This window comes from Haemaphysalis longicornis, unplaced genomic scaffold, assembly GCF_048455015.1.
Source record: "Haemaphysalis longicornis isolate Haplotype H1 unplaced genomic scaffold, Haemaphysalis longicornis Haplotype H1 scaffold_5, whole genome shotgun sequence".
NCBI lineage: Eukaryota > Metazoa > Arthropoda > Arachnida > Ixodida > Ixodidae > Haemaphysalis > Haemaphysalis longicornis.
The window spans coordinates 175,767,264-175,795,093 of NW_027526385.1; the positions used below are offsets into that span (position 1 = coordinate 175,767,264).

At 45.0% G+C, this 27,830-nt stretch overlaps 1 protein-coding gene across 1 annotated transcript; it reads right to left on the reverse strand.

The window, feature by feature from the left end:
• Nucleotides 1-1,350: 1,350 nt before the first annotated feature.
• LOC144139518 (uncharacterized) lies at nucleotides 1,351-27,328 on the reverse strand. Its single transcript, XM_077671834.1, has 6 exons — nucleotides 27,279-27,328; nucleotides 25,817-25,916; nucleotides 16,552-16,670; nucleotides 4,814-4,861; nucleotides 2,362-2,397; nucleotides 1,351-1,668 (listed from the first exon to the last, which is right to left on the reverse strand). The coding sequence occupies exons 2-6, from the start codon at nucleotides 25,824-25,826 to the stop codon at nucleotides 1,519-1,521; spliced, it is 363 nt and encodes a 120-aa protein (XP_077527960.1). The 5' UTR covers nucleotides 25,827-25,916; nucleotides 27,279-27,328; the 3' UTR covers nucleotides 1,351-1,518.
• Nucleotides 27,329-27,830: the final 502 nt, after the last annotated feature.

Consider the following 27,830-nt stretch of genomic DNA (forward strand, 5'->3'; position numbering starts at 1 on the left):
TTGCCTTAGCCGATCCGGGTTATCAATCAATCAATCAATCAATCAATCAATCAATCAATCAATCAATCAATCAATCAATCAATCAATCAATCAATCAATCAATCAATCAATCAATCAATCAATCAATCAATCAATCAGCTTTTCATTGAGCCCTCTTTTCATAAAATAATGGCGGGGCACGAACGAAATGCTGCATTACAGCAGCTTCACGGGATCCTTGCCTCATTTCTTGGCAACGGTGTACAGAGTTTCACAATAGCATATGCATACCATAAAGTTCCTAAAGAGCGCCCACCCAAACTACAGAGTCATCAACTCAATAACACGGGATAGGGGACCTTTTGGGTCAGGTGCGGAAACCTACTAAAAGCGACCACTGCATTAGCCAAAACGGCAGAAATACATTATCAAATAAAAAAGCCGGACAGGCTGTGTCTTTTTTGTTCAAAATCGAGACATCGCTAGTGTTCGCGGCCGCGGGAACGTTTTCGCGGCGGAAGTCCCCAGGGGTTCGGGAGGCGTCGAAGCTAGCAGCATTTTAGTGTGTGAGCGATCTTTGGGGGTCCTTCAGTAAATTGGATATTTCACCCCTAAAGAGGGGTGGGCGATGTTTCTGGGAAGGGCCTCCTGTCGGAACTTTCCGGTATGCTATACAGCTTTTCGATGCAAACACAAAACACAGCAATATTAAAAGAAGCATTTAGCAGACACCACAGAATGGATGCTATTATCCAGAATAAAGATAACCCAATAGTGGTAAGAAACACAATATTAGTGTTATAGACATGTAGCAGATATTGCTCCATTGATGCAGTGTTATTCACACCATAGCTAGGATAACGAGCACATACGTTGCGTATGCTCCACAGTACTATTTCTCAAAATACCAACAAAGAAACTTTAACTTCCAAAATTATACAAAGTAACCCAGCCCGTAGCCACAGTAGCAGGTATATCTATTTCAGACAAAGAAATACAAGCTAATAATAAAATACACAAAAGAAAAAGCTTGTTCACCAATCTGAGGAAAGGCGGTAAAGTTTTTACCTAATGCGATTTTTATTGTTTCCTATGGACACGACATAGGTTTACTCCATTGTTGAGTAATTTTAATAAACAATGTACATGATACGGCAATCTGCAATATCCAGGTGGTATCACGCATTCACGTTTTTTTTATTGAATGGGAACAAAATACAACACAAAAAACAAGTGTCCAATGTTGCCGATCGTTATTCGAAAATTTGTCCAAATTTCAAAACGCAATTTTAGAACTTGTTCAAACAATCAAATGTCTTCATATGAGGTAACTTTGCTCGACAGCTCGTATTTAGCTAGTGCAGTCTCAGTTCAATCTTTCTGGAAATTAAAGAAGCCTGCAAGTCGAGTGCACTGGGTAAAAACTGAGATTTTGCTATATCGCCTCAAATGTATAGACTCCGCTGCGTCTTATTATTTTTTAAAGTGAGACATGCGTTATATTGCGTGCACAGATTAAACAAAAATTCGATGGTGATATTACTCACAAATATTGCCCAGGAAAAGATCGTAGAGAATCTTGCTACCTGGGATTATTGAAAAGAAAACTTCTGCAGCGTCGACAAAACTACAAAAGATCTCTTCCATGGTTTCCTCTGGATCGCTGGTAAGGATCTCGTTGAGAATGCACTACGATTGGGAAGAACGAAATACCCGCGCTATATTCTTGAATAAACGTAACTTACAACATACGTAACCAAGAAGCCAATGCGCTCAGTAGCTCAACTTCCACGAAGTGTATTTCTCCTTTTCAAACTGGCCTCCAGGTAGGCATGGACTCAACAGATTGTATATCACTCGTCAAGATGGCTAAATGAGCAAATTACCACGCAGTAGCAAGACTCTGGGGCTATAACATTAACAGAATACAAAGCTTGAACCTGTAGAATGTTTACAATCATATATAAAACCCTATAAGTCGTGGTTTGGAGGCTCGTAGGCGGATTGCCGTGAAATTCCCGTAAACTACGACCTTCCGTAGCACAGTTTTTCTCTCTGCGGCTAAAAAAACAGGCTCGAGTATTTATAACTCTACTTTTTCTGTTAATCATAGTAAATCTACTACTATTAAAACATTTTCAGATTAACAGATGGAGCCTCCTAACCTCTAAAAATCACTCCACACTTAAATCCCATGACAATTTCAGATAAAATGAAGTTGCGCAACTGACCTAAATTTATTGCCACCATGAAGGTGGTAGAATATAATATGTGCCTATAAAGTGATACCCGTAAATGCTAACTAAAGCGTGTAATCATTACACATTAGTCAAAATTATTTTCGGCAAATATCCGACACGATTTAATGAAATTTGTACATACCCCGGTGGATGAAACCAGTGACATGACCATCGATATCTGCAAGCATAAAGTTGACATAAACATATTGTTGTTCTAAAATCATTGTTAATTAGGTGTTCTGCTCAGTATGACTTTCTGTAAACAAACTTTCCATATTTTATGATGAAAGTAGAGTTATTCCGACGACACATTCAAAATGTGTCACCCAAGGGGAAACCGCAGCCAGTACACAGAGTCAAGCTCGTGATATTTGCGGAACCAACTGAACATCGTAAATATTAGGGCGCGATAGCGCTGGTTGTGACGCTTTTGGAAAATCCCACTTTCGTGCGAAGCTATCCGCATCGGAGTGCCCAACTCGCATCCGTTGCCTATTAACACGTGGCGTATAGGGACCGGGCAGCTGGCCGGGTGGCGCCACCACTCCGCGGTCGCCTCGTTTGTGGGATGAGCCGGTGCATTGTTCTACGCAGCCTCCCGTTGTTTTTGCCGTGTTTGCTTCGGCGCTTTAAATGTTTTGGTAGCGTTGTGAGCAGATATGTGCGATGAAAGGGGGTCTAGACAGGAGCGTTGGGTTCTTAGATGGAATAACGGCTACGTAAACTTGTCGCACGCCATTCTAAGTTGGGTATGGGGGACAATGACATGTGTGCTTTTTGCAGCGCTCTGCGCCTGGCTCCACACTATCCGTGTATGAATTAAACTATTATTAGTAGTATATATTTCTACCACTTGAAATTATCGTCACTGGTTTCAATGACTACAAGTTCCACGCCAGCCTTAATGGTGGGTTAAATAATTAACCTTTAGCTTGGGCTGTATGTTTAAGTTGTACCTTGGGGGAAATAGGTCACCATATTTTTTGTTTCACTTGCCCGTACTCGGCATCGTTTATCACTTCGTAACAGTGAGACAATGAGTAGGCTGTTAATAAACCTCTATGTCATACCGCGCCATTGATTGCGGGCTGCGCGAATGTCTTCGTTAGTTCTTGTGTGCACACTAGTCTTTAGCCAACTGTGACATTCGTAAACGAAGAATAACCAATCATTACTAGCGTGCCACAACTGTAGCCTTATTTGGAATATAGCCCGTAAAACCATACTAATGTTTTGATAACGGCTCCTAAAACACAAAAAAACATTATTTGTAAAATCAGCGAGAGTTCGACTTGTATGCAATGTTTTCGAAATAGCATGAAACGAAGAAGATGCGGGGAGGGAATGTACTTCAAGGAAGGGGTAACTGCCAGCCAAAATAATTAAATTCAGAACTAGAATTCGAAACAGTTGTTACAGCGAGCCGATTCAAGGAACTGGATGATTCGGCCGATGGTGATCGACGTTCACGAGGCTGAAATATTGCAATGGGATTCTCCAACGCAAGCACGTAACATCGCAGAGTAGCCCAGGTGCTACCGTAACATGCCGTTTGCGGATAGAGTGCAACCTCTTTCTTCATTATTTTAAAACCTTTTGATGATGGGGGACAACTACGCACATGGACAGAATTAAGATTGTATTTCCTTACTTTCTCCATGGCTATTTTTAGGGAAGTGTTTATATATATAGGAATTTTCAACAGGAATATACGCAGCGGAAGGAAGAACGATGAAGAACCGAAGGCTGAGAACAACTTCTGATGACTATTCCACGCAAAAATTTGGGCTAGTTGTCGATACGACTTCTGGTAAACCAACTTCTGATGGCACGTGCAGACACGGCGCGGCATGTTATTTACTGTTGAGCAAAATCGCAAGGTATTCGGGACTACCACCGGATACAAAAAAACCATCGCGTCTCAGAATGTCGGCTCCGAGTCACTATAAGAGGTCAGAAAGACGTACATTCTGTGAAAGGCCCTCGCCGAAATTTCGGTTGTGAGTGTAAGGTGTATGATGTAACAGTCAGGGCCATTTAAATACAAATAAAAATATTGAAAGCTGAAGCCACTGCCTAGGTTTAGACATTTACTAAGATAGGTGGCAAGTACTGGAGTACTGGAGAGTTCGACGAAAATTCCTGACTGTGTCTTTTGTGAACGTGAATTAAAAACTTTTACCAACAACAGTTCAGTGGGGAGTGTTTGACTATGTGAAGTTGTTGCAGCTTCGAGATGATTTCAAAGTGCTTTTTTTATGTACTCCCATTGGGTGCCAAAGCTACGTAATTAGGCAACCGTGTCCCCGGAGACGACCAGTTTTATGCTCTTTCATTGCGCTTGCAAATTCGGTTCGTGCACCACGTACGTTGGGAGATGCATGACACATTTTCAAATTTACCCACCATCGTGAAGCTTAAACGTGGCTTCAAATCCTACTCATGCATCTAGCGGGCCGGTAATATGCGCTGAAGAAAATGTGTGCCACTTCACACAGTAGGAAGATTTCCCATACGTCGTTGCCTCTATAAGTGAGTGTTAATCTCAGAAGAGCTTAGCAGAAGGTAAACTACTGAGGTGAAACTGCACTTACATTTACCGGCTTTCCATTCTCACAAACCATCAGCGTCTGGCCGATGCACTGCAACAGAGATAACATCGAGGTTATCAAGCATGAATAGGCCAATCTGAGAACATTTTTCCGTGTGAAGCATCTTTGCAGTTCAACAAAAGCTTATTGCGGGAGTGCAAGATGGGAGACATTGTTAAAAGTCAGAACCCTTACACTGCTCTTCCAGGTAAACCTTTTCCCTGGATGAGAACAGCGAGGGGGGCATATATAAGGCGTAGTATAATGCGGTGTTTACCGCTCGCAACATAAGTGGCTGCCTGCTAGGATTGAGGGAAAGAGTTGCGCAGTGCCGGGGGGGATAATGTAGTCTGCACGTGCTTCCAAATTCTGTAACCAACGTTTTGGGAACAGTAGTTGTTTAAAATACAAAACTTTTTGGCCGGAAGATTTTAACCATGAATAAAAAAAGATGTCTACAATGTGACCGCCACGTGAAGTAGGAACTTCAATTTTTCATTATTAAACTTACGTTTCATAGTAAGTGTGAAAGTATATCTGTGTTAGGGCAGACGTCTTTAGTTTAGGGCAGACGTATTTTTATAGTAACCTAAGAAAGAACCTCTAGTCTAAGCTCAGGTTATTAATCTGAACTTAAAATACTGAATTCACATGGCAACCGCACCATGTAGATAGCTTTGTGAGCTGCGTGGATCCAGGGATCTCGGTACGGGGAAAGTGCGGAGGTTGTCTTAAATAGGCTCTTACTCTGAATGACTTAATCCTATGTGCTCGAAACAACTCACCGCACACCCATTGATTAAACATGCTCCCTCTGGTAGAGAAAAATGCTCAATTGAATCATTTTGAGCTACACATGGCCGAAGACTCCATGGAAATGTCTTAGAAGATAAAACGTCACCTGAGGCATTGCAGGAGCCGTTTGGCCGTTGCATATCTGCCGACTGCGTAGGCTGGCAGCTCCGCACTATCACACTCTGACGTGATCGAATAGAGCAAGATATATATATTTTCTCCTATTTTACTGTCATTTCTGTATTTTGTATCGAAACATTATTTGGTGATTTTATTTAGGTGTGTTACATTTGGTGTGAAGACAGTGTGAAGCTGCCGAGAACGCACACCGTGTAATATTTGCCTTTCTTATGACAACGCAGGACAATAGCATTAAGTTCTTCAATTTGCCCTCATTTCAAAGATGGTTTCTTTATATCTCCCCAACGTGGTGGAGCAAATTGTCCTCTGTGGCTATCTTTGTTTCTTCTGCTGCGGAGACCCGCGCATACTCATTCTTTTACCATTAGCTCCTTTAAAGATGGGAAACATGATGCCCGTTGTGCTCCGACCAACAGACAACGTTCGCCGCAACCCACACAATTTCTATTTTATTACTATTATTTTATAAGTTGGTTGTGCAGAGCTACCTATTTTTACAATGAGAAGGCAGCACCTGTGAGGGATTGCGCCTAGTATTTGGTTTCAGAGGGGTAGGGCGTGAGACACTCCGTCGTAAATGCTCTGTTCTTCTCTCTGGCCGCCTTAGGAGAACATAAATCGTTTCTGTTGCACGGCCACTCGATCTCTCACCTTACGATTTGGCCTGCCTATTCGTCTCGCGAATAAAACATGCGTGTAACAGGAAACGTCGACTTACTGGGCATGGTGAGAGGTCTGCTTATAGGCGAGAAAAGCGCCTTGCACCTTCTTGCACCGCCTCGTTTGAATGTGTATTTTTATACTCTCACACTTTTACCCTGCCGTCCTGTGGTCTGCCTGGCACCTCGATTATTTTCGTGACTGTTGTTAGGTTTACCACTATAGAGATACCCGCCGCGGTGGCTCAGTGGCTAAGGCGTTGCGCTGCTGAGCACGAGGTCGCGGGCTCGATTCCTGGCCGCGGCGGTCGCTTTTCTGATGGAGGCGAAAAGCAAAAATTCCCGTGTGCACGAGATTTCGGCGCACGTTAAAGATCCCCAGGTGGTCAAAATTAATTCGGAGCCCTCCACTACGGCTCGCCTCATCGCCTGCGTTGCGTCGGCGCGTTAAACCCTACAATCAATCAAACCACTATAGAGATGAATCGCACTTCAAGCCATACCTACAAATTCTAGCGTGCCACTAAGTAAGTCGGCTATTTTCGCAAAACAAGGAACTGTGATACCATGAACTGCCGTCCAACGAGAACCTCTTGAGATTCTAGGCTGCGGAACATATACCAACCAGGGAGTGCCAAGGGTAGCCAGTGGCAGCCACGTTCCAAGACCGCAGTGTATTCGCTTCACTTCACCGCAGATGACTACGGGGTAGGCATGAATTGCAAGTTGCTGCTGTCAACAGCCACGCCAATTCAGTGTCCGTCCTATACCAAAATACATGTGGCCGTCTAGTCCCAAGGAGCGAGACACTCTGCTTCGTGCGCCACGTAACGCGTACGTGACAGCGAGCAAGCCAGGGCAACCAGCGTTAGTGACGGAAATGAAAAACATTTTTGTCTCGAAGATCCCCAGGCTGAATTCGCAAACACTGGATTTAGGCCGAAAGAAAACGCAGCTTCCGGCGAGTATGCCGATGTTGAGGAACACTTAGAAAGTGGAATAAAAATTGAAGAATCGCAGACAAAGTTTCCCCTGGTAGGATAAATTGCAAGGACGAAAAGAAACCCAAACCGCCTTCGAGCGAAAGTGTAGAGACTCAACGCGCGCTCGCAAAAGAATCCCCGGCCATCTTCACTAACATTAACTCTGCGGTGGGGCGAAACATGCAGTGTGTCAGTGTACTCAAAATTGTAAGTCTCTATCTTCCCACACGGGCCGGTAGAAGGAGCAATCGCCGGAGAAGAGCGGAGGGAGGAGCAATCGGGAGGAGCGCCCCCGATGCGAGGAGCAATCGCGCGCTTGCTGAGTTGATGGTGCCCTCTCTTGCATTGAACAGCATTAAAAAATTACGCCCATCTACCCGTGAGGGAACCCTGATGTGATGCGACGCATCAGGGGGGAGCGTTTGAACTGACGCTGGTATTGGATTGCGTCAGTCCACTCGCTGAAGGGACTGTCGCTTCCATCCCGTCTTCATCGGAAGAATCAAGTCAAGCACGCAGTCGTCAAGCAAAGTGACGCGAAGTCGAACGAGAGCGAGCGCTGACTGAACCACCGCAGAGCGCCTGAAGGAGAGGAGACAGCGGAGGAGAGTCGTGCATGCGCGCACTAGCGCGACGGGAGCGGAGCGAAGTGTGCGAAGCGCGCACCCGCAGCTGTTGTTTTCTGATAATGAGACGAAGTGAGTGTGTTGCGCACAGCTGTCGGAGAGAAGAGCTTAGGAGAGTCGCGCATGCGCACGTGGCGTTCGGACGCCGCCGACGCCGACGCCGACCCAGGAGGGACATGCCACAGAGCAAGAGATGCGTCGCATCTAAAAAGTAAATGGGAGACAGACTGGCCGCAGGTTTTCTTCGGGTAACACACCGGACAAGTTAACAAGTATGCTAAGAACTAGCGCGATGCGTTGGAAAACGAGTGTCTCCGTGTGTTCTTTCAGTACGCGTTACGTTCTGGCGCGAGGCGTTGGAAAACGTGTGTTCCGGTGTTTTAGTACCATGACCACATGAAGATACGACGGCATGAAACAACGACGACGATACGGGACGCCTACAGCCCGAGCCATTGAGGTGCTTCGTCCCTAAAACATCAACGAACCAGTGATGAATACAAAGTAAATGTTCAGCAATACCAGGACAACCGAGCTGTGAAAAATCTGCAGACTCCTTTGGAAGCCGCGCTAGGAGCAGTAGGGATGCGAAACTTGTCATCGAACTGATTATGAACTTTGATAAGGTGTGGCCGAATTTGTATAGGGCGACACTTGTAAAGGATGGAATGATGGAGCTATTTCTTAATTAGGCTTGTTACGCCGGTTTATCCTGTAGTAGGACTGACAAAATCTTGTAGTGTGCTTCGACACGGCAGATTTAGAATTTTCTTGCCCGAAAATATCGAATCATTTACAAGTAGTCGCCTTAAACAACACACGTTCCCGCAGCGTGGGTTCTTTCCAAGTCAGCTACGCCTGTGCAAAAATCACGATGAGTTCGATGACAAATTTCGCATTCCTACTGCTCCTGGTGTGGCTTCCTAGAGAGTCTGCTGAGCTTTCATCGCTAGGTTGTAAAGAGAGGAAGCTTCGAGCGTCGAACTAGTGGTGCCGCTGAAACAGCTGACAGGCTTCCTTGAGTAGTTCTTCGGGGAATTTCGACGGCTTACGTTATTTCCGTAGTGTGTTTTTTTACCAGGAACCATTAATATGACCGTGTGAATGACCTGACGATCACTGCGCTGAAACTTGTCGAAGAGACGGTGTTCTTCATCATTCGCATTGTCGCGGACAACCACCAGACGAACACAGCCATGTTTCGAGGGATGTCCAATGACAAAAATATACACCATGTTGTGTCCCATCCAGTGCGAGAAAATGTCCTAATATTCATGTTACTTAATGGAACCAAACGGTAGAGAGCAGGAAGAAGCATGACAGAGACGGCGCCCCACGTTTTGCCACAAAGAGGGCCTGATTTATTCTGTGTGACTGGCCTCACCTTTCCCGAGAAAAGCACGGTGGCTAATGATTATGGTAGTGCGCGGCCACTGAAGATGATAGGCGTTGCGGTGGAGTTGCGATGTTTATTCTGCTGCTGAATTCTCATAAAGAACCTTAGATCGAATCTGCTCTCGTTTCACCGCGGCTGCGTTCGTTTCCGCGCCACCGCCGACGCCGCGTCGCCCATAGCGAGCGCCATATTGAAGGGGAACTATCGCTCTCCCAGGTGAACTGGGGCATACCGCAGGCGGCACCAAAGGTAGGGATCGAGGGGCCGTCGCTGTGGTGGGCTACAGGTTACTGTTTTTTATCACCCGCATCGCACAAGTGTAGTATTGATTGATTGTGGGGTTTAATGCGCCGATGCAACGCAGGTGATGAGGCGCGCCGTAGTGGAGGGCTCCGGATTAATTATGACCACCTGGGGATCTTTAACGTGCGCCGAAATCTCGTACACACGGGCGTTTTTGCTTTCCGCCTTCATCAGAAAAGCGGCTGCCACGGCCGGGAATCGAACCCGTGACCTCATGCTCAGCAGCGCAACGCCTTATCCACTGATCCACCGCGCGGGTGAGTGTAGTATTTTTCTCTTAGACACACGTCACAATGGACGACCAACGGATCTCCGACGGAGGTAATTGTGCACATGTTAGAAGAGCTCTCACTGCGCTATAAAAAAGTGCAAAACCCGCGTGGACAAGTGCTTTCGGCTGCGTAGCGTGCCAGTGTATGCACGCCCGTCAAGTACGAAATATAACGCGTGTCCTCATTTCAAATCACTTAAGAAGCTGGAAATGACAATGCCAGAGTACTAACGATGGTGGTGATGATGTAAGCAATGTCAGTTGCAATAAGTAGAAACTCTATCTCACAGGTGAAATACCCCCCTATAATGCTGATTTACACGAAGAGAAATGGGATACTAGCTTTTGATTAGTTGTTAACGGAAGTGACGTGTCCTCCAAATAATCAACCAAATAGGTAGATATGACTAACTTATATTGGAAGAGCACTACCATAAGCCCTGCTTATGTGATGGTATCAATCATCAAAAAGGAGCCTGAAGCTTTTTCCGAGGTTTCTTTTAGACCTGTTAAAACAACTGACTTCGATTTTGATGCATATGCTGCAACGAAGCTTGACCTAACCCAGCAAACCACTAACAACTCTGCGACGTCCCAAAAAGAACTGAACGTCTATGTCCCAGCAGTATCTATATTAGACATCCGTACAACGTGCAATATTTTTGTGAAAATTTTTGGATGTTGAGAAAATGTTGCTGGTACCTTAATGTCGGACGTTCTTTCAACCATGCCAAAGACGTACTATGGATGTTGCTGCTGCTTCATTTGTGGACGATATTAAGACATATTTTGCTGACGTTATTCAGATGTGGCTGTTATGTCAGTCTTTTACTTCGTACATGTCTATCGCAGTTACATTTATTTTAGCTATCTCTGCTATACTTTATTTTCAAACTCTCCGCAGTCATACTGTTTTGAAGTTACCGAGGGGTTTTGTATGTGTTTTGTATGAGTTTTGCACCGAGGCGTTTTGTGCGAGTTTTATAATCCACCAATATTGCTTTTACGGAAATATAAATGCGGAGGACATAATAAATCAATTAGACTCGACATATGCCTGAACAAAATTTGATGCTCATAGGAGTTTTTATTCAGTGTAACCACCATTTTACTTGGTAGTTCTACCTTCGTAATGAAAATACAAATGCTGACCTCACAAATCGCTTTCGACACTGTTCAGCTTCATATGTAAACAAAAAAATTTCCCCAGCTTGTACCGACGGTGAAAGGATGGAGGAACAGGAGAGCTGGCGGGCTCTCCTCCGGTCACTTTTTTCACTGTACAGACATCTTACCCCGCAATGGCGGAAGAGGCGGCAATAGCCCTGGCCCGCATCACCAGGCTGCCACAACACATTATAATCCCTTATTCGAAGACGGTCATTCAAAACTTCATTCGTGGTAGCGTTTCGGCTACGGCACTCAAGATTCTCCAAAATCCCCATATTCAAATAGTCGACATCGTCTGGACCCCGGCCCCCACTGGGGTGGGAGGCAATGAGGGGGCCCACAAAGGAGTACGAGAACTAAACAGCCGTGCTGGGCTCGCTCTTGCTCTCTAACACAGTGCTCGGTCAGCACGCGATCGTCTGCTCTCGTACCAAGAAGCCACGGAGCATTATCGCCCCTCCCGCCGCCGTTTTCCCACTGCCCACGCATCCCTCACCAACGCTCAGAAGCGCCTACGGCGACTCCTTCAGTCCAACTCCCTCGCCCACCGATCCCTCCTCCACAAGACCTACTCCTCTGAGTTCCCTGCGCCCAACTGTCCCCTCTGTGATTCCCGGGACGCGCTAAGCCATGGCATGTGGGCCTGTTTTCTTAACCCATTCCACCCCATCTCAAGCGTCGAGCAGTGGAAGGACATGCTCGGCTGCTCTCAACATGGGGCGCAGCTACTTCTGGTTGACCGAGCCGCCACTGCCGCCGCCAGCCTTCGGCCGGCAGCCACTACGCGTTCCTACCCAACGTGCTTGGAAAATAAAGTGATTTCTCTCTCTTTCTCTCTCCCTTCGTCGGAGAACCGGATGTTGCACCTGACATGGATTTTCTAACTCGTTCCTGAAAGCTCTCCATGAGTGGCCAGCAGGGATTGTTTCGTCCGTTGGCTTAAACATATTTAACAAGGTGGACCGTGTAGCACGTGCTCGAAACGGCGGCTACCGGGTTCGCGAACTCGGCGTCTGCAGCGCGAGCTGTTCGGTGCTGCCCACTTCCGGCGCTAGCGTACGTGAACTGGCGAGAACAGCGCGCGAGAGATCATGTCACAAACGCTGGGCAGAGTGTTCTGGAAAGGCAAGTTGGATGATGCCGGGTGCTCATACCGAGGCGCGCGCTCACATGCACTCGGTAATTTCTTTTCTTTTTCGAGTGCCCCTAACGTGGCGTAAGCCCACGTGCAAGCCTGGATGATGCAGGGCGCTTCTCACGTGATTCATGCTCACATGCGCTTGTATTTTCTGCGCGCAGTATTTTAAGTGCACTGCACTTCTTAAGCGACCCTGAACCTGCGTCCACCGGCGATGTCCGCGCACGTGGAGATGGGCGCGCGCAGCCTGGCCGCTGACATGGCACATACCCACGTGGGGGATTGGCCAGGAATCTCCTCGTCTTCCTTGGCAACGGGGGGAGATGGGCGCGCGCTGCCTGGCCACTGACATGGCACATACCCACGTGGGGGATTGGCCAAGAATCGGGCGTGAGAAGGGCTAATGCACCTGCTTAAAGGAGTACTGACACGAAATTTCAAAGCTGAGATCCGCTCTAGCAATCAAGTACAACGACAACACAAATAGGTGTCTGTGAATAAATGCATCTTTCTTTCTTTGTACTTGTGTGTGTGTGTGTGATCTCTCTTTCGCGAACATTACCGAACCGCGCAAATTCAACTCGTGCATTCGCACTTTCACATTCTTCCCCTCGGGGAAATGCGGGGAATTTTTCTTTTTTGTGAGCCCCTCACGTGGTGGAATCCCACAAAAGCCTGTATGATTCTAAATTCTAAAATCAAAAGGAGCCGATAATGAAGCGAGCGCACTTCCCTGGAAAAAAAGACCGTGTGCTGCAGTAGGGACCGTTGGCGAGGTTTAATAAGCTGCTCAGATAGGAAATGGACGTGCCTAGTATTTGTTTACGAAGTACGACGTTAGCTTTATGCGTTATATTTTCTGTTTAAACTTATACACACGTAATATCTTGAGATATCAAACATACAACCTGCGCGCTTTTTATTCTGTTTTTTGAATTTTGCGCCATTAGCGTATGTTGGGCTACTCGAATTTGCAATGCGAGATTTACGCCGATAAATCATCTTAATTTTATTTGAGTCAGCAATATTCTTTCTAAAGAACGGATTTTATTTAAGGCTCGAGGTTCACGGCCAACAATGTTCTTTAATTTGTATCAGAGCCATGCGCGCCGTCTACTTCATTAAACCCGCAATGCCCAAACAGGGGCATGAATTCCTCCCGTTCTTAAGATAAAAACTACATAAAATACACAAAATGTGTACTAATGCCACAGTTTGAACCATTGAAAAGTTCATTGCTTGATATGTTGTTTTGAGACCACAAAATAACGACGGTGCTATAAAGCCAGATCATATGAGCCAATCCAATCCACTGGTCATGACCGTCGGAACGCCGGGCAATGTCGCGCTTCTTCAGCACAGTTCAGTTTAAGTTTGTAGCAGGGTGAGAGCCCGAATTTTATTGAAATGCCTACTGTTACTACTGTGAATGAATGAAGATTGTGTGCAGCCATGTGAATTGTGTTATGAACTCAATTCGTCTGCAAGACCTCAGCGAGTCGAAAGCGCGACGACAGTTGTCACCGATGCAACGCTATTTAGACCGTTGCCGTTACAGCCTTGTTTATCGCCTTTCCCTCGTGAGTATTGTGCATCTCAACGTCATTACTAGTGAAATATCACGCTTTATTAGTTTTGCCAGCATATCTGTGAAAAGGCATATAGGTTGTACTTTGTTGCTGGCGTTGTGTGAAACGTGCCTTCGAAATGAAGCGGTGGCGTTACAGGCGGCACGGAGCGATAAGTAGATAAATACTTGCGCTTTGTTTCTTTAGTGGAGAGTTTTAGTACAGCGTTTGTTGCCTTTCCGTACGCTAAACGCTAAATTTTTGCGTCCCGCTACGTAAACACCGCGAGGGGACTTTTAGTAGAGCGTCTCATCAGTTTTGCGTAGCGACACGGTAATGTAAACGGGGCCATCTCTCGAATGTTTCGCGGAATGACTCGCCGGCTGATCTGCTAGTGGAGTGCCGGAGTGCTTGGACATTTTACGACTATTCAAACAAGTGCAAACAAACGCTTTCCCGTTCGTGTTGAATGCAACAAGGCCACAGCACGACATGAATATTCTCTTGCCTGAGTACTTTCCATAAAGAAAGCGTTGAAGTTGACACTCAAACGGCTAGACGAGGAGTATAACACCGCTCTCAGAATTTTCACTGACGGCTCAGTTTACCCAGTCACTGGGCGTGTCAGCATGAAATTTTTACTTCCTTTGAACTAATCCGGTCTGCAACTAATTTGGCAGTTTCTAGCACCACAACGAAGAACAAAAACTGTTCAAAAATAGCTAGCATAACTGATGATGGAGGCATGCACCATTGAATCTTTTCCGTGCTTCCATGCGTTTTTATTTTGTGTTGTTGTCCTTTGAGCGTATAACTTGGTGTGAATTACGTAGTCGTGTAAATCTGTCTTGTTGTAACTACTATTCAATCATTTCGGTGTTCCCCATTTTTTCTTTGTTCTAAAACCATATCACTTTGCGTGAAATAATAAAACAGTGTAACTTTGAATAGTTTTCCTAACCACAATTCAATAATTTGTTTCTAAAGTTTTTTGTTCTTTGATTGTTGTCCTGCCATTTCACTAAGTGTGAATCATTTCATCACATAAATTTCTACTGCTCTTGTAACCGCCGTACCGTCATTTCTGTATATACACCTTTTCTAATGTTCTTTACCATTTCCTTAGATATTGGTTTGTTTAAATTAGCTAAAATTTGTATGGCACTCACAACCACCATTCAACACCACTTCTGCGTTTCCAAGGTGCGTTTGTTTTATTGTTCCCCAAACTTTTTACTAGATGCGAATTATCCACTTTCGTATATTTGCTTTGTTTTTGTAACCACCATTAAATCATTTCTTTGTTTCCACACTTTTCTTACATTGTTTTCCACCCATTTCACTTATTGTGAGATATTTCAAGTTGCATAACTGTCTTGTGCTTGTACCCTGGGTTTACATGTTTACTTTTTTTTCCTATTTTTTGTCAACCTTTCTTCTCTGTGTGACTTTTTTATAGTCAGGAATATTTGTAGTATTTTTGTAATTATACAATCCGTACCCTGTGGGCAAGGGCAGATAGGAATTTAAATTAAAGTGGGTGTGTTGCGAAAGCATATTACATAATTTATAAGTCAATATAAACTGTCTTATTTGAACTCTTTTGTGTTTAATGTGTACATTGAAAGCTTTCTTACTACCCAGCTGCACTTACAGCTGGGTTGGCAAGACTGTTATGTAAATTAGTTTAATTTTTGAATTTTTTCTGATAGTTTATTTGCAGATGGCCTGTACAGCCGTGATGCGTGGTACAATTTGATGACGCTACTGTGGCTGCCTTAGCGTCAAGGGCGCTTGTGCTGATTAGGACTGGTTTGGTGTTACTTATGTCCACTTGTTTTCGATGCGACATTTCTTGTTTAGAGCTGCGCTTCGTGTGCTTCTGCGAGAGTGTGTGCTCAGCTTGGCACTTCACATATGAGACTTCATGCAGTATGCAGCACTTCAAAAATGGAAACTCATTATTCTAGAAACCAGGTGCCAAGTAACAGCAAACAGTGCTGAATAGCTAGCAAGACATGTATTTGAAGTATGAATGCCCACAACACGTAGGCAACCTTTGAAAGGGGGCTGACCAAGTTCCAAAATAATGTATAAAGAATGTAAATTTCAATCATACTAACGTACACTAGACATGAATATAAGAAACTAATGTTTGTGCCACAGACAGCAAAGCAATGTAGACTAGACGTACATATACGTCTTGCATGCGTACAACTACAATATCAATAAGCTGTACCAGTAAGGTAATATCCCATAAACAGCATATAAAGGTACCCTGAGACGTAGAGTCGACGTTATCTTTTGTGTGATTTGGATGGGTTTTTTGCAGTTGTAGCAACGTTGAAATATGTAATTTTGACCCCAACGGTACGTCTCCTGGACATATGCAATGTCGATTGCTGATGTCTCCAGGATATCTACACCACGTAACGTGGTTTGCTGGGAAGCACGCCTTATCATTCCCATATCTTGCCAGCGTAATATCGCTTGCTTCAATTTATCGCTCCTCGTGGTCTCCCATCTCGCCTTTGAATGCAGTTGCGGTGGCCACCCAAGTTACGAACACCCAACAAATGATGTCGAGAAGTGATAAAACGGTACAATATTTCATATGAGTTTTGCCAAATTTAAACATATCGTCTTAGCACGGAGAAAGGCTCAGCCACAAACAGATCAAAAGAGACATACCTCAGCCCAGCTTCCGGGAAACGCAAACTTGATTTCACCCTTGCACACAGTATTTTCGTACACCACGTCACTCGGAGTATCCGCAGAATTGGCGAAAAACGAATCCACAATTTTTAACACTGCAAGAAAGGTGACAATAGTTACAACTGACAGGAGAGTATTGGTTTGGGTGAGTTGGTACATAGCGGCGTATTGAAGCGCACCAAAGACGAGGACAGGAACACAGACGACGACACACTGGGTCGTCGTCTGTGTGTCGTCGTCTGTGTTCTTGTCCTCGTCATTGCTGCGCTTCAATAAGCCCCTAGAACTGACAGTTTTGTAATTGAAAATGGGAAGTACATTTCGGACGTAAGCTTAGCCCTTGTTGTTTTTGGTTGCTAATACATTACTGATTTTTAAGGTATTACAGTGGGAATTTTCGCAGATTTTACTGCAGCGTAATTGCTTTACAAACGTTTTTGGAATTGATTACAACTCGGAGCTTCTTGGTAAATGTTTGTTATGGAAGAAAGAACTGCAAACGACAAACCGGGTGGTGAGGGAGAGGCTTCTAACATAGTGTTTATTACGAAAAAATATCTGCACATCCCGATTTACAAAAGCACAGTTCAACACGTGTTGTCTTCCGGCCGTGCCTGAATTAACGCCTATTTTCAGTATAGCAAATGTGTGCTTGCTTCGTACTGCCGTTTGCTTCACCAAAAGGCCCTCGAGTAACTACTGCGTGGGTCCAACAAAGCAGCTGTGTCAAATAACAGCAACGTGAGTATAATATGACTCAAAATGCGATCAGCGCTGTATGCGCAAGGCAGAACGTCAAGCTTGCATTGCGTGATGACCCAGCGTATATATTATATTTGTGGCTAATCGTATGCTCCCATGAGCCGGCATCGTTTTTAGCCAATACGTCATCGTTTGCGTTTCTTACTGGTCAGTAAATTGCACTGTGGCCAAACTGAACAGTCTGAACGGCAATAGAGCAGAAAGTGGGAGAGTTGGTACCAATTCGTCTTTGCGTAGAAAGCCCTGGAAAACCTAAACGCCGGTGGTCTTCCTCTTTTTCGGGGTAGTTTAGCTCTTTTCACACAAAGGTAAAAACACCCGCTCATATAAAAGCTGCATAATACACGTTAGAATAACGCAAAGCTAGGAGATCAACAAATTCTTAGCCAAGCAATATTTGCTTCACAGGAGTCGTATAACATTTATTAAAAACCAGCCAGCTAGCGTAAGGCGTAATTTGAATTTCTTCGAGAAGATTCAAAGTAATTCTAATAATGGTTTTTAATTTTTTTCTCTAAACTATAGGCGTTATAACTGTCTAGGCACTGTTATTACTCTGTCTTTTTCAGTCGGCTTTGTCCATTAGCACTGACTGCCAAATATACGGGTCGTGGTATGAATTGCCGATGGGGCAAAAAGGTTTTCACGTTAACACTAAGGCTGCATGTGCGTACCAGTTCTGTGAAAGTCGTGTGGTCTCGGCGGTAGCCGGGTGGTCCCAGTAAAGGAGGAAGATGGCGAAGGATATCAATAATAAAGAAAGGTGAGAAGAGGGCAAAGGGGAATGAAGCTGAACATAATGCCCCGATAATACCATTGAAATGTCATTTGCCATCACCACCATCATCAAATTGATTGTTTCATTGACTGATTGATTCATTGGTTTGTGTCACAAACTCGAGCGTACGACGTCTAAAAGTACTTTATAAATTTTTCATTTTTATTGTACAGCGCCTAATTCTTCTTACAGTCGTCCGATTCATTCCATTCGGTTCTATTCGCCCGAGACAAGACTGGAAGTTTCTCGAACGAAGAACACGATCACTAGCCGGCTCACCGGCGAGAAAACAACAAAAATAAAACCCCCGCCGCTCCGGTTTCGTCGAAGCTTCCAGTACTTTCGAGGAGGTGCGCGTGGCCTTGCCAGTGCTTAAGAGCGTCGATGATTCTAGGAGGGAGAAGAGTGAAGTTATTCGCTGACGGCGGCGGGCGCGCTGTGTGTTGTGCTCTCCTTCTCCGCACCGGCGCTCCTATAAAAAGAGAAGCCGCGCCTAAGCAAACCAGCTACGTTTGGACGTCGTGATTGACAACGGCACCTGCCAGTTTGTACATCACACCATCGGCGACCCGCGCCCTGAAGGACTCCAACGTGCTCCCGGGCCTCGAATGACCGTGATCGTCTCGGACGGCCTGGCCTACAGCGAAGCCACGCTTCCCAGGTAGCCGACTCGCCTCTGACAGCGGTGCATCGTCCGGCCCGGTCGGTGAATATGCTGGGACTCTGTCTCTCATAAGCATCGAACTGTTCGTTTTCTTGTGTTAACTGCTCCGATTCGTAATATTCATTTGTTAACGCTCCTGTTTGTATCATTTTGTCGAATTGGAATGTTTCTTGTATTTTAATTCCATCTAAGTTGCCTGTAATTATCGATCCGTTACCTCGTGCTTGTGTTGTAACTTTGTCTGTATAAATATAAGTCGTTGTGCTTTTTTTTTCGTTCAAGGCTCTTGCTCATTCTTGCCGCTCTGGTCGGCGAAAGCCGCACATCAGACGGCCACCCCCTTTGTCACCTGTGCTCTGTGGATTCGGTGGGGTTTGTTGGCTCTCATGAGTCGACTCCCCATATCTTCTGGCAGTGCACCCTAATTTAAGGAAGCGGGTGACAATTTCTGGCGTCCGCGACAGGACGTCTGATGTGAGCGGTAGGGAGGAGAAAGAGCCTGGAACTTTTTTGGCATGGTTGCTACTCTCTTCATAGGTTGGGGCTCTTGTTAACTTTCTCTGTGTAGATATACCTAGCTAGAGGCTAGAGTATTGTGGCTAGATTGCGATACATTTGTTGCAATCATGGATTTAGAGAAAATTGTAGCATTGCGCTGCAAGCTGGGCCTCTCAGGGGCCGAACTGCGGAAGCGGGTAGCTCAGAAAGAAAAAGAAGAAAACGAGAAAGTTAAGAGAGCAAGACAGGCAGCAAGAACAGAAGCTGAGAGGAAAAGAGAGAAACAATTTCGGAGACAACTTCGGTTGGAACGAGAGGAGAAATCAAGCAAAGAAGAGCTAACAGGAGCAAATGTTGATGCTCAACGTTTGAAGCTCGACTGCTCATCAGCAGATCGGAGCATGAGGGGAGAGAATAGGCGCCTGTGTCTCAGTACCAACCTTGAAAAGGTTAAGGTAAATTTCGGAAACGCGGTAGCGGACCGAAGTAGGGCCAGCCAAAAACCCCCGCTGAAATGTTACTCTTGTAACAAGTTTGGGCACATTGCCAAGTACTGCTGGAGCAGTTCTAAGAGAAATAGTGCTTCCAGATGTTTTAAGTGCGGGCGGGCTGGACACAAGGCTGCGACATGCAGGAGCAGCAACGATGAAAGGCGCCAGGATTTGCGCAAATGCGCACCTCTCACGGCACCTAAGCAGTACGATGCTACTGATAGCTCTGAGGAGCGAAAAGGGGGCACGAAAATTCACGTCGTGGGTGCCATTACGGCATTCGGGTCGAAGACAGTGCCGGTGGTTGAAGGAAAATTGTCAGGCAAAACCATTACCGTTTTGCGCTCCACCGGCACCAGCACAGTTATTGTGCGAACGGACTTAGTCCGAGAGCAGGAGTTCACTGGGGAAACAAACCCAGTGTACTTCATGGATGGCTCAATGCGAGAGTTGCCAGTAGCTCAGATCGAGGTGGAGACTCCCTACTACACGGGAAGCGTAACCGCCCTTTGCATGGAGAGGTCCATGTATGACCTCATCCTCGGCAACATCGATGGAGTCAGAGATCCCGACGACCCGATAACTTTAACTGCCCCAGAAGAACCGCCACCCATGGAGGTGGAAGAGCCACTTATTGAGGAGCCACACCCCGATAAGTCGGCTAGAGAGGCAGCTGTGGCTGCCGTGTCTCAAGACATGAATAAGAGCACAGAGATTGTGCGAAATGAGTTCCATCGGAAAGATGAACTCAATGATGAAAATTCAAGAGATGAGAATAGTGGCCAAAGTACTAACCGCGAGAAGGCAAAAGAATGCCAGGATAGCTCTAGAAGCAAAGAGGCGGATTCATCCGCAATCAGCAAGGAGGAAACACCTCCAGAATTGTGCGAAAGCGCACCACTTCAGACCTGGAAGGACGATGATCCTACAGGGGATGCGGAGCTTGAGGATGGAGATAACATCCCGGTTGTGGATGCCATCACGATGTCGGGGCCGAACCCTCTAGACGAAGGGGTACCCGATATTACGGGGAGAGTGCCCGAGGAAACCGTTGTCTTTCCGAAAGACACGGGTAGTTGCACGCTCGTTGTGCAGGAAGACCCAGCTCGAGACTGCGAACTCTCTGGGCAGACTAGCGCCGCGTGCGTAACTGACAGCTCGAGGAGCAACGAGACTGACTCTAAGGTCAAGGTCGAGGTCCCCGTACGAAGCGGGGCCGCACTCCGTGGAGGGAACTCGCCGTACGTAAGCGTCGGCGACCATCCTGTGACATCAGCGGTGGGAGAGAAACCACCCGCTGTTTCGAAAGAAGAACTCCGATTCGATGCCTCGTATAGAGGCGAAGCCGTGTCCGACGTAACACGAGCTCCGCCAAAAGCGAAGCTGGCACATTTCCGGCGGCCAAAGTCTGCGGCCCTTGCGATGGAGCCGCACAGAAGGAAAAGAAGTGCCGAAGGTCGTGGAAAGAACAAACGTTTGAAAACCGGCCTTCAGAAACTCGGCAAACAGCCGAGCTGCCGAAACAAAGAATGCAGGTTTGGGCTCAAGAGTAAACATCTCTACTGCCATTTATCCCGACGGACAGGTGGGAAGAAGCGCCAAGCCGTTATTAGCCACTCGGTCGTTCACCAGGTGAAGGCCCAGGCAGTGAAACATTTTCGCGAGACCGCTATCACGGCGGTCACGAAAGAGTTTGTCGCTTCGCGCGACATTTGGAAAGGATCTTCTCCGAAGAGAAGAATTCGGCAGGTGCAGTTGCGCAAGCGCCCGATAGACACGGGCTAAGCAAGAAGAATGCAAATTTAGGTATTCACGTGGGATATGAGTGGAATTGTGTAAGACAGAGTTGTATTTAAACGTCGAGTACTGTATACTTGAACGTTGTATTTATTGTTTCTCTGTCGTACTGTACGCGAAACTTGGACTTATTTTGCCACTCTGGCTGTACAGTGTATATTCACGTACTAGTTGCGTTCTGCGTAAACTTTACTTTCGCTGTTATACAGTACACATGCCGTGTATTGTTGGCGTTACTAGTGGTGGCATTCGTGAACGTTGCAGTTGTCGACTGCTAGAGCTTTATTGTGCTCAAACTTGTGAGTTGTCCCTAAGATGTGTATTTGTTGAAAAATCTGCGCCAAACCGCTGTTCTGTACGCGAATTCTGTACCTGTCATTATTATTATGAAGAACATTGGGCTGTACTCGATTCTGTGTTAGTAGGCACAGCCTCTTTTGTTCACTAACTGTGAACGACGCGTACGCACGACTTTGTGAGTTTTGGGAATATTATTGCATAATATTCTGAAACTGGGGGGCTTTGTCACAAACTCGAGCGTACGACGTCTAAAAGTAATTTATAAATTTTTCATTTTTATTGTACAGCGCCTAATTCTTCTTACAGTCGTCCGATTCATTCCATTCGGTTCTATTCGCCCGAGAAAAGGCTGGAAGTTTCTCGAACGAAGAACACGATCACTAGCCGGCTCACCGGCGAGAAAACAACAAAAATAAAACCCCCGCCGCTCCGGTTTCGTCGAAGCTTCCAGTACTTTCGAGGAGGTGCGCGTGGCCTTGCCAGTGCTTAAGAGCGTCGATGATTCTAGAAGGGAGAAGAGTGAAGTTATTCGCTGACGGCGGCGGGCGCGCTGTGTGTTGTGCTCTCCTTCTCCGCCCCGGCGCTCCTATAAAAAGAGAAGCCGCGCCTAAGCAAACCAGCTACATTTGGACGTCGTGATTGACAACGGCACCTGCCAGTTTGTACATCACACCATCGGCGACCCGCGCCCTGGAGGACTCCAACGTGCTCCCGGGCCTCGAATGACAGTGATCGTCTCGGGCGGCCTGGCCTACAGCGAAGCCACGCTTCCCAGGTAGCCGACTCGCATCCGACAGCGGTGCATCGTCCGGCCCGGTCGGTGAATATGCTGGGACTCTGTCTCTCATAAGCATCGAACTGTTCGTTTTCTTTTGTTAACTGCTCCGATTCGTAATATTCATTTGTTAACGCTCCTGTTTGTATCATTTTGTCGAATTGGACTGTTTCTTGTATTTTAATTCCATCTAAGTTGCCTGTAATTATCGATCCGTTACCTCGTGCTTGTGTTGTAACTTTGTCTGTATAAATATAAGTCGTTGTGCTTTTTTTTTTTCGTTCAAGGCTCTTGCTCATTCTTGCCGCTCTGGTCGGCGAAAGCCGCACATCAGACGGCCACCCCCTTTGTCACCTGTGCTCTGTGGATTCGGTGGGTCGACTCCCCATATCTTCTGGCAGTGCACCCTAATTTAAGGAAGCGGGTGACAGTTTGACCGGGGATTTATTTTTAGACTGATTGAATAATTGATCTATCGATTGATTGATTGATTGATTGATTGATTGATTGATTGATTGATTGATTGATTGATTGATTGATTGATTGATAAATTGAATGCTGTATCCCCTTACGCTGGGGTGATGACACGTGACATTCAGCCGAAAAAATGTTGCCACCTCGCGTTAGACTAGTCTAAAATTTAACGGTGCTGTCGGCTACAGGCTCAATTTAATTTTTTTCTCCAGAGTTGGTAGCTCTGCTGCCCTGTATCTTGTTCTCTGCATTAAAGTCTTTGGCCATCCTTAGAGCCGGACACCTTGCTTGTCGGTGTGATGTCTAAACTACTGCATGTGGGGCAAGGAAATGTTTTTACGCCCATAGTTGGATGGATAAAATCACCATAAAACGAAATGTCTTGAATTATTTCTCTGTCTTTTCGCCGACGATGTATTCGTAATCTTTTGGGAAATATCTCCCAAGAAGCTTTCTGCCTCAAGCAGCCTTCTGTACCCTCCGATTGCAGTGCACTGTTTATTGGAATGACCGCGGAAATTTCTTCCAATAAAAAATGTATCTCCACGTGCACATCTAAAACAATTTTACGCTTCATTTTCTGCGTTCATTCATTTTGCTTTTCCCTCGAGGTGCTTGTTGTTCGCTGTCTTGGCTGTGTTTGCTTCCTTACTTTTAAAAAATGTCATTGCTACCTTTTTGTTCTCCACTGCACGTAGACTCTTTTATGTTGTTTATTGAATTTTTGAGAATAAAAAAATTGCCAAGGTTCCTAGGCAAAATGCCCCAGTAATGGTCACCTGACTAGGCCTCTAGTACATGACAGCGCAAGCGACATGAACAGAAGCAACTATTTATCGCTAAATTAATACAAATGTTCCTATGCCAGTTAGGAGTAATAAACCGAAATAATACCTACTTCAAAGACATAATGACTAGAGACATAAACACAAGGACATACATGTTTTTCTCGTGCTACAAAATAAAAAATAAACTTACCCTGTAAATACTCCGCGTTTGCAAAGGAAACAAAAATAGCGTAAACATCCACAAAATGACACGAAGCTACAGGAATGTCTTACACAACACGTAAAACGGCTACCGAGGCAGCTGCTCAATCATGTCAAAAAGTACGGGGTGACTGTTCAGGAGATTAGGGATTTGCCATTCTGGTGTTTGAGCGCCATAATTCGTTCTTGTACGTATTTTCTCAAGTTTCTATGCTTGAGATTGTATGCGACTTCAGTGTTAGTGTTATTACAAAGAAAAAGCTCCGGGTGAGCTTTGAACTCCACAAACGTGGTTTCAGCTAGTCGTTGAAAATACAAAGACTGAATATCAAGTATGCAATCTTGTTGTAAGTAAGGAAGTGTGTTGGCATAGTTTCATAGATTATGAATAAACGGCCGACCCTTCTTTTGCATGCGATGCAAGCCTACCATGTATGGTTTTGACGCAACTCCCCATACAAGTAAGCAATAATGTAACCGTGAGTGTACACAGGCAAAATAAAGTGGCTTTTGTATTATCCTGGGCAAACAGGCTGTAAATTCACTAAACAAGCCAACGTGTTCCGCATTATTACGTTTTAAAGAACTAGTATAACTTCTCCACGAAGGTTCTCATGAAATACTACACCCAGAAATTTGTGTTCGGAAACTCGTTCCAAAGGTTTATATCCAAAAGTGTGTTAGTAACAGCAACAGTTCCGTTAACCGATCAAAAAACTATATACTTCGTTTTATTATGTTCAGCTGAAGCTGATTGGAAGAAAGCCATCGCGATAGGCTATCGAGCCATGAATTTGTTTAGGAAACAAGAGATGACACGTTTCGCTATGAAGAGAACAGATTTCTGTCGTCTGCGTAAAGCACAATTTTCGGTGTGTGTGGGATGTCATTATTGTGCATAAGAAATAATACTGGTCCTCATATTGACCATATTTTATGCATTGCGAACCTGAAGACATGGTATGAAGTACTACAAACTGGTTCGATTTGATAAATAACTCCGTAGTAACTCGAGTGCAATACCTCTTATGCCACAGTATGGTAACTTAACAAACACTATGTCATGTGTATTCGAATCAAACGCTGTACTATAGTCCAAAAAAATACCAGTAGTGTACAGCTGTTTCTCTATGTTATATACGTTATTATCTAATATTTAACAAATTCATCTCCATTGATTTGTTCTTCTGAAACCCATACTGAAACTCATTACGGTAACTTAACTAAAGCTACTGGATCGGTGTGAAGTGGCTTTGATCTAACATCTCGCAACTTTTGTCCTTTCCTGCACTGCCAAATTTTCTGACTTCGTCGTTAAATATTTATCTTTTGTGCCAGGGTCGTTAGCCATTTTCCTACGGGAGAGTCATGTGGTAAGGTACTGGAGCGCATTTTTGTAGCAAAGCTATGTGTACCTCATGAGGCAAAAATTACAAAAATCCGGACATACGTACAACTTCACACGTACTTCCCTCAAGTAGCATCACCAAACTGCAGAAATATTTTCCTGACCACATACATGGCTGCTTATGTTAATGGAGTAATTGGAGAATTCCCTCTCGCTTTTACATACATAAGGATCATTTCTACTTTGCGGATGCTTAATATTAGTGATTACAATGCACCCAGAATGCAGAAATCGAAGCTCGGGAAGCGTTCGCTGCCAAAATCAGCGAGGAGGTAGTGAATATGGTGCGCGCTTGCACTACTCACGGAAGGGCATAAACTTCTTCACGAATGTGTAAATTATGGTCTGAAGAGCTACAAGACCGTCCTCTGGATTTAGGTTGGTGATCACACCACCCCAAGCGCACTGAAAAAATAAAAGCAAATAAAGCGGATGCTTAAGGCGAAAGTAAACACATTCCAAATGTAACGGCTAATATAAATTTTGAAGCACACTAGACCAACAGCGTTTTATGCGGAAAAGGCAGAGAGCAAGACAAAATCATAAACAGTTATAGAAAAGCGTAATAGTTTACTGGGAGTTACTTAGCACCGGTAAACTACTGCGCTAAAGGAGGCAAAATGACGACAATGGCCAAGAACTGAGGCGTGCCACTGAATGAGAGAGCAAAATGCAAAGGGGGAGAAGGATAATCGGCATACAAATTAAAACGATTCCAGCCCAATCCAAGATAACCTCCACATATGATGTTGACACACTAATGTATCCCCTCGGTAATCATTGGCGTTCTGAAACTATTCGACTGCTCCACCTTGGCGGCAAATGGCAATTCTAATTGTCAGGAAATGAAGAATAACGGGTGCTATCAGAAGAATCTCAACACATGTGGTAACTGTTTGCATTGAATATGCAAATTATTAATAATAATATCAAACTATGGCTGTCCTGTTCATTTCAAAACCACAAACGCATTATCAGGTACCCGCTTGTTGAAGTTGGAGTGCTAAATGTTGCTTTCGCAACTACGAAACCCCGTGCATCGTTGATTCCTTCAATTTTGTAGAGTTTATGTCTTTGAATAACAATTTTTGACCTGTTCATTATTCCACTTGCAACACTCGCACGTTTAGATCTGACTTTTAAAGGTCATTCGCTGTGTTAGGCGTCATTGTTCAACACAGCCTTGTCGGGGTCAGTGGCAATTCCTTAATCTTCATGCCGCTAGTCGTGTATCGATATAAACAAGTTGTAATGCACAGTGTGATCGTTAAAAGCGTGCAGTCAGCGAAGCGTGGCCCCGCTGAATGGTGAATTTCAACTAATTGGTAATAGCTTACGTTACTTGAGTTTTGTAGCGTTACTGTAGATTACTTTCACACAAATGCCGCAAAACAAGCAAGTTTTTTTTTTCAAATAACTGGAAGTTCTGCAAAATTTACGCCATCAATAAAGATGTTAGAAGGTGATATCAGCACATTTTTAGCGAAAACACGTAATTCTAATTACTGGTCATGTCTCGCATCACCTTTGAAAGCTTTTGAGGACAGATCAAGAAATTTTGAAAATGACGTTTTATGAGTGAATGCTTAATATCTTCCATAGGCGGTACAACCTAACTCCAATTCATCCTAACTTTCACTACAGTTGAAGAGTAAAATGTTTTCTGTCATACTCAGCGCAACAAAACACATCAACTTTACGCCTCTGTAATTGCAAACCTAACCGCACTTCTAAAAATAGCTTTGTTTGTGGAAACTTTGTACTTACAGTTAGAAAAGCAAGATTTCCTTGGAACAGCGTCTGCAAAAAACGTTTTATCCAAGAATGAGCAAAAGTAAAAGTACGGCACTTCAGTTTTTGTGGGCGTTAAAAACAGAGGAAAACGGTACGCGTGGGGAAGCCAGGAGTAGTTAGTACCCTACTGACACCCCATTATCTGATTATGATCGTACAAAGAACACATTGCATTGTCAGCGCTTTATAGGTGAACACCTGGATTGTACCACATAGCGAATATCGTCTGAGAATTTATTTACACAGTAAAAGGCCATCAAATACGATTGGCAGACTTGTTAAAGATAAATGATCAATTTCATGTGATTGCAGGGACGGCCCCCCGGGTTGCGTAGCAGGAGCATTTGGGATTTATGACGCCAAAGTTGAAACGCCTGGCAAATATTGACGTGTTACGTGCCGTTCTTCGTCGTCGTTGCGCACACGCCAATGCATTTAACGGCGGCGTATCGGCTTGCTACCCGGAAAATGAACGGCTGGTGTAGCTTATACATGTCTGCATTATTCAGGGCAAAGAACAACCCA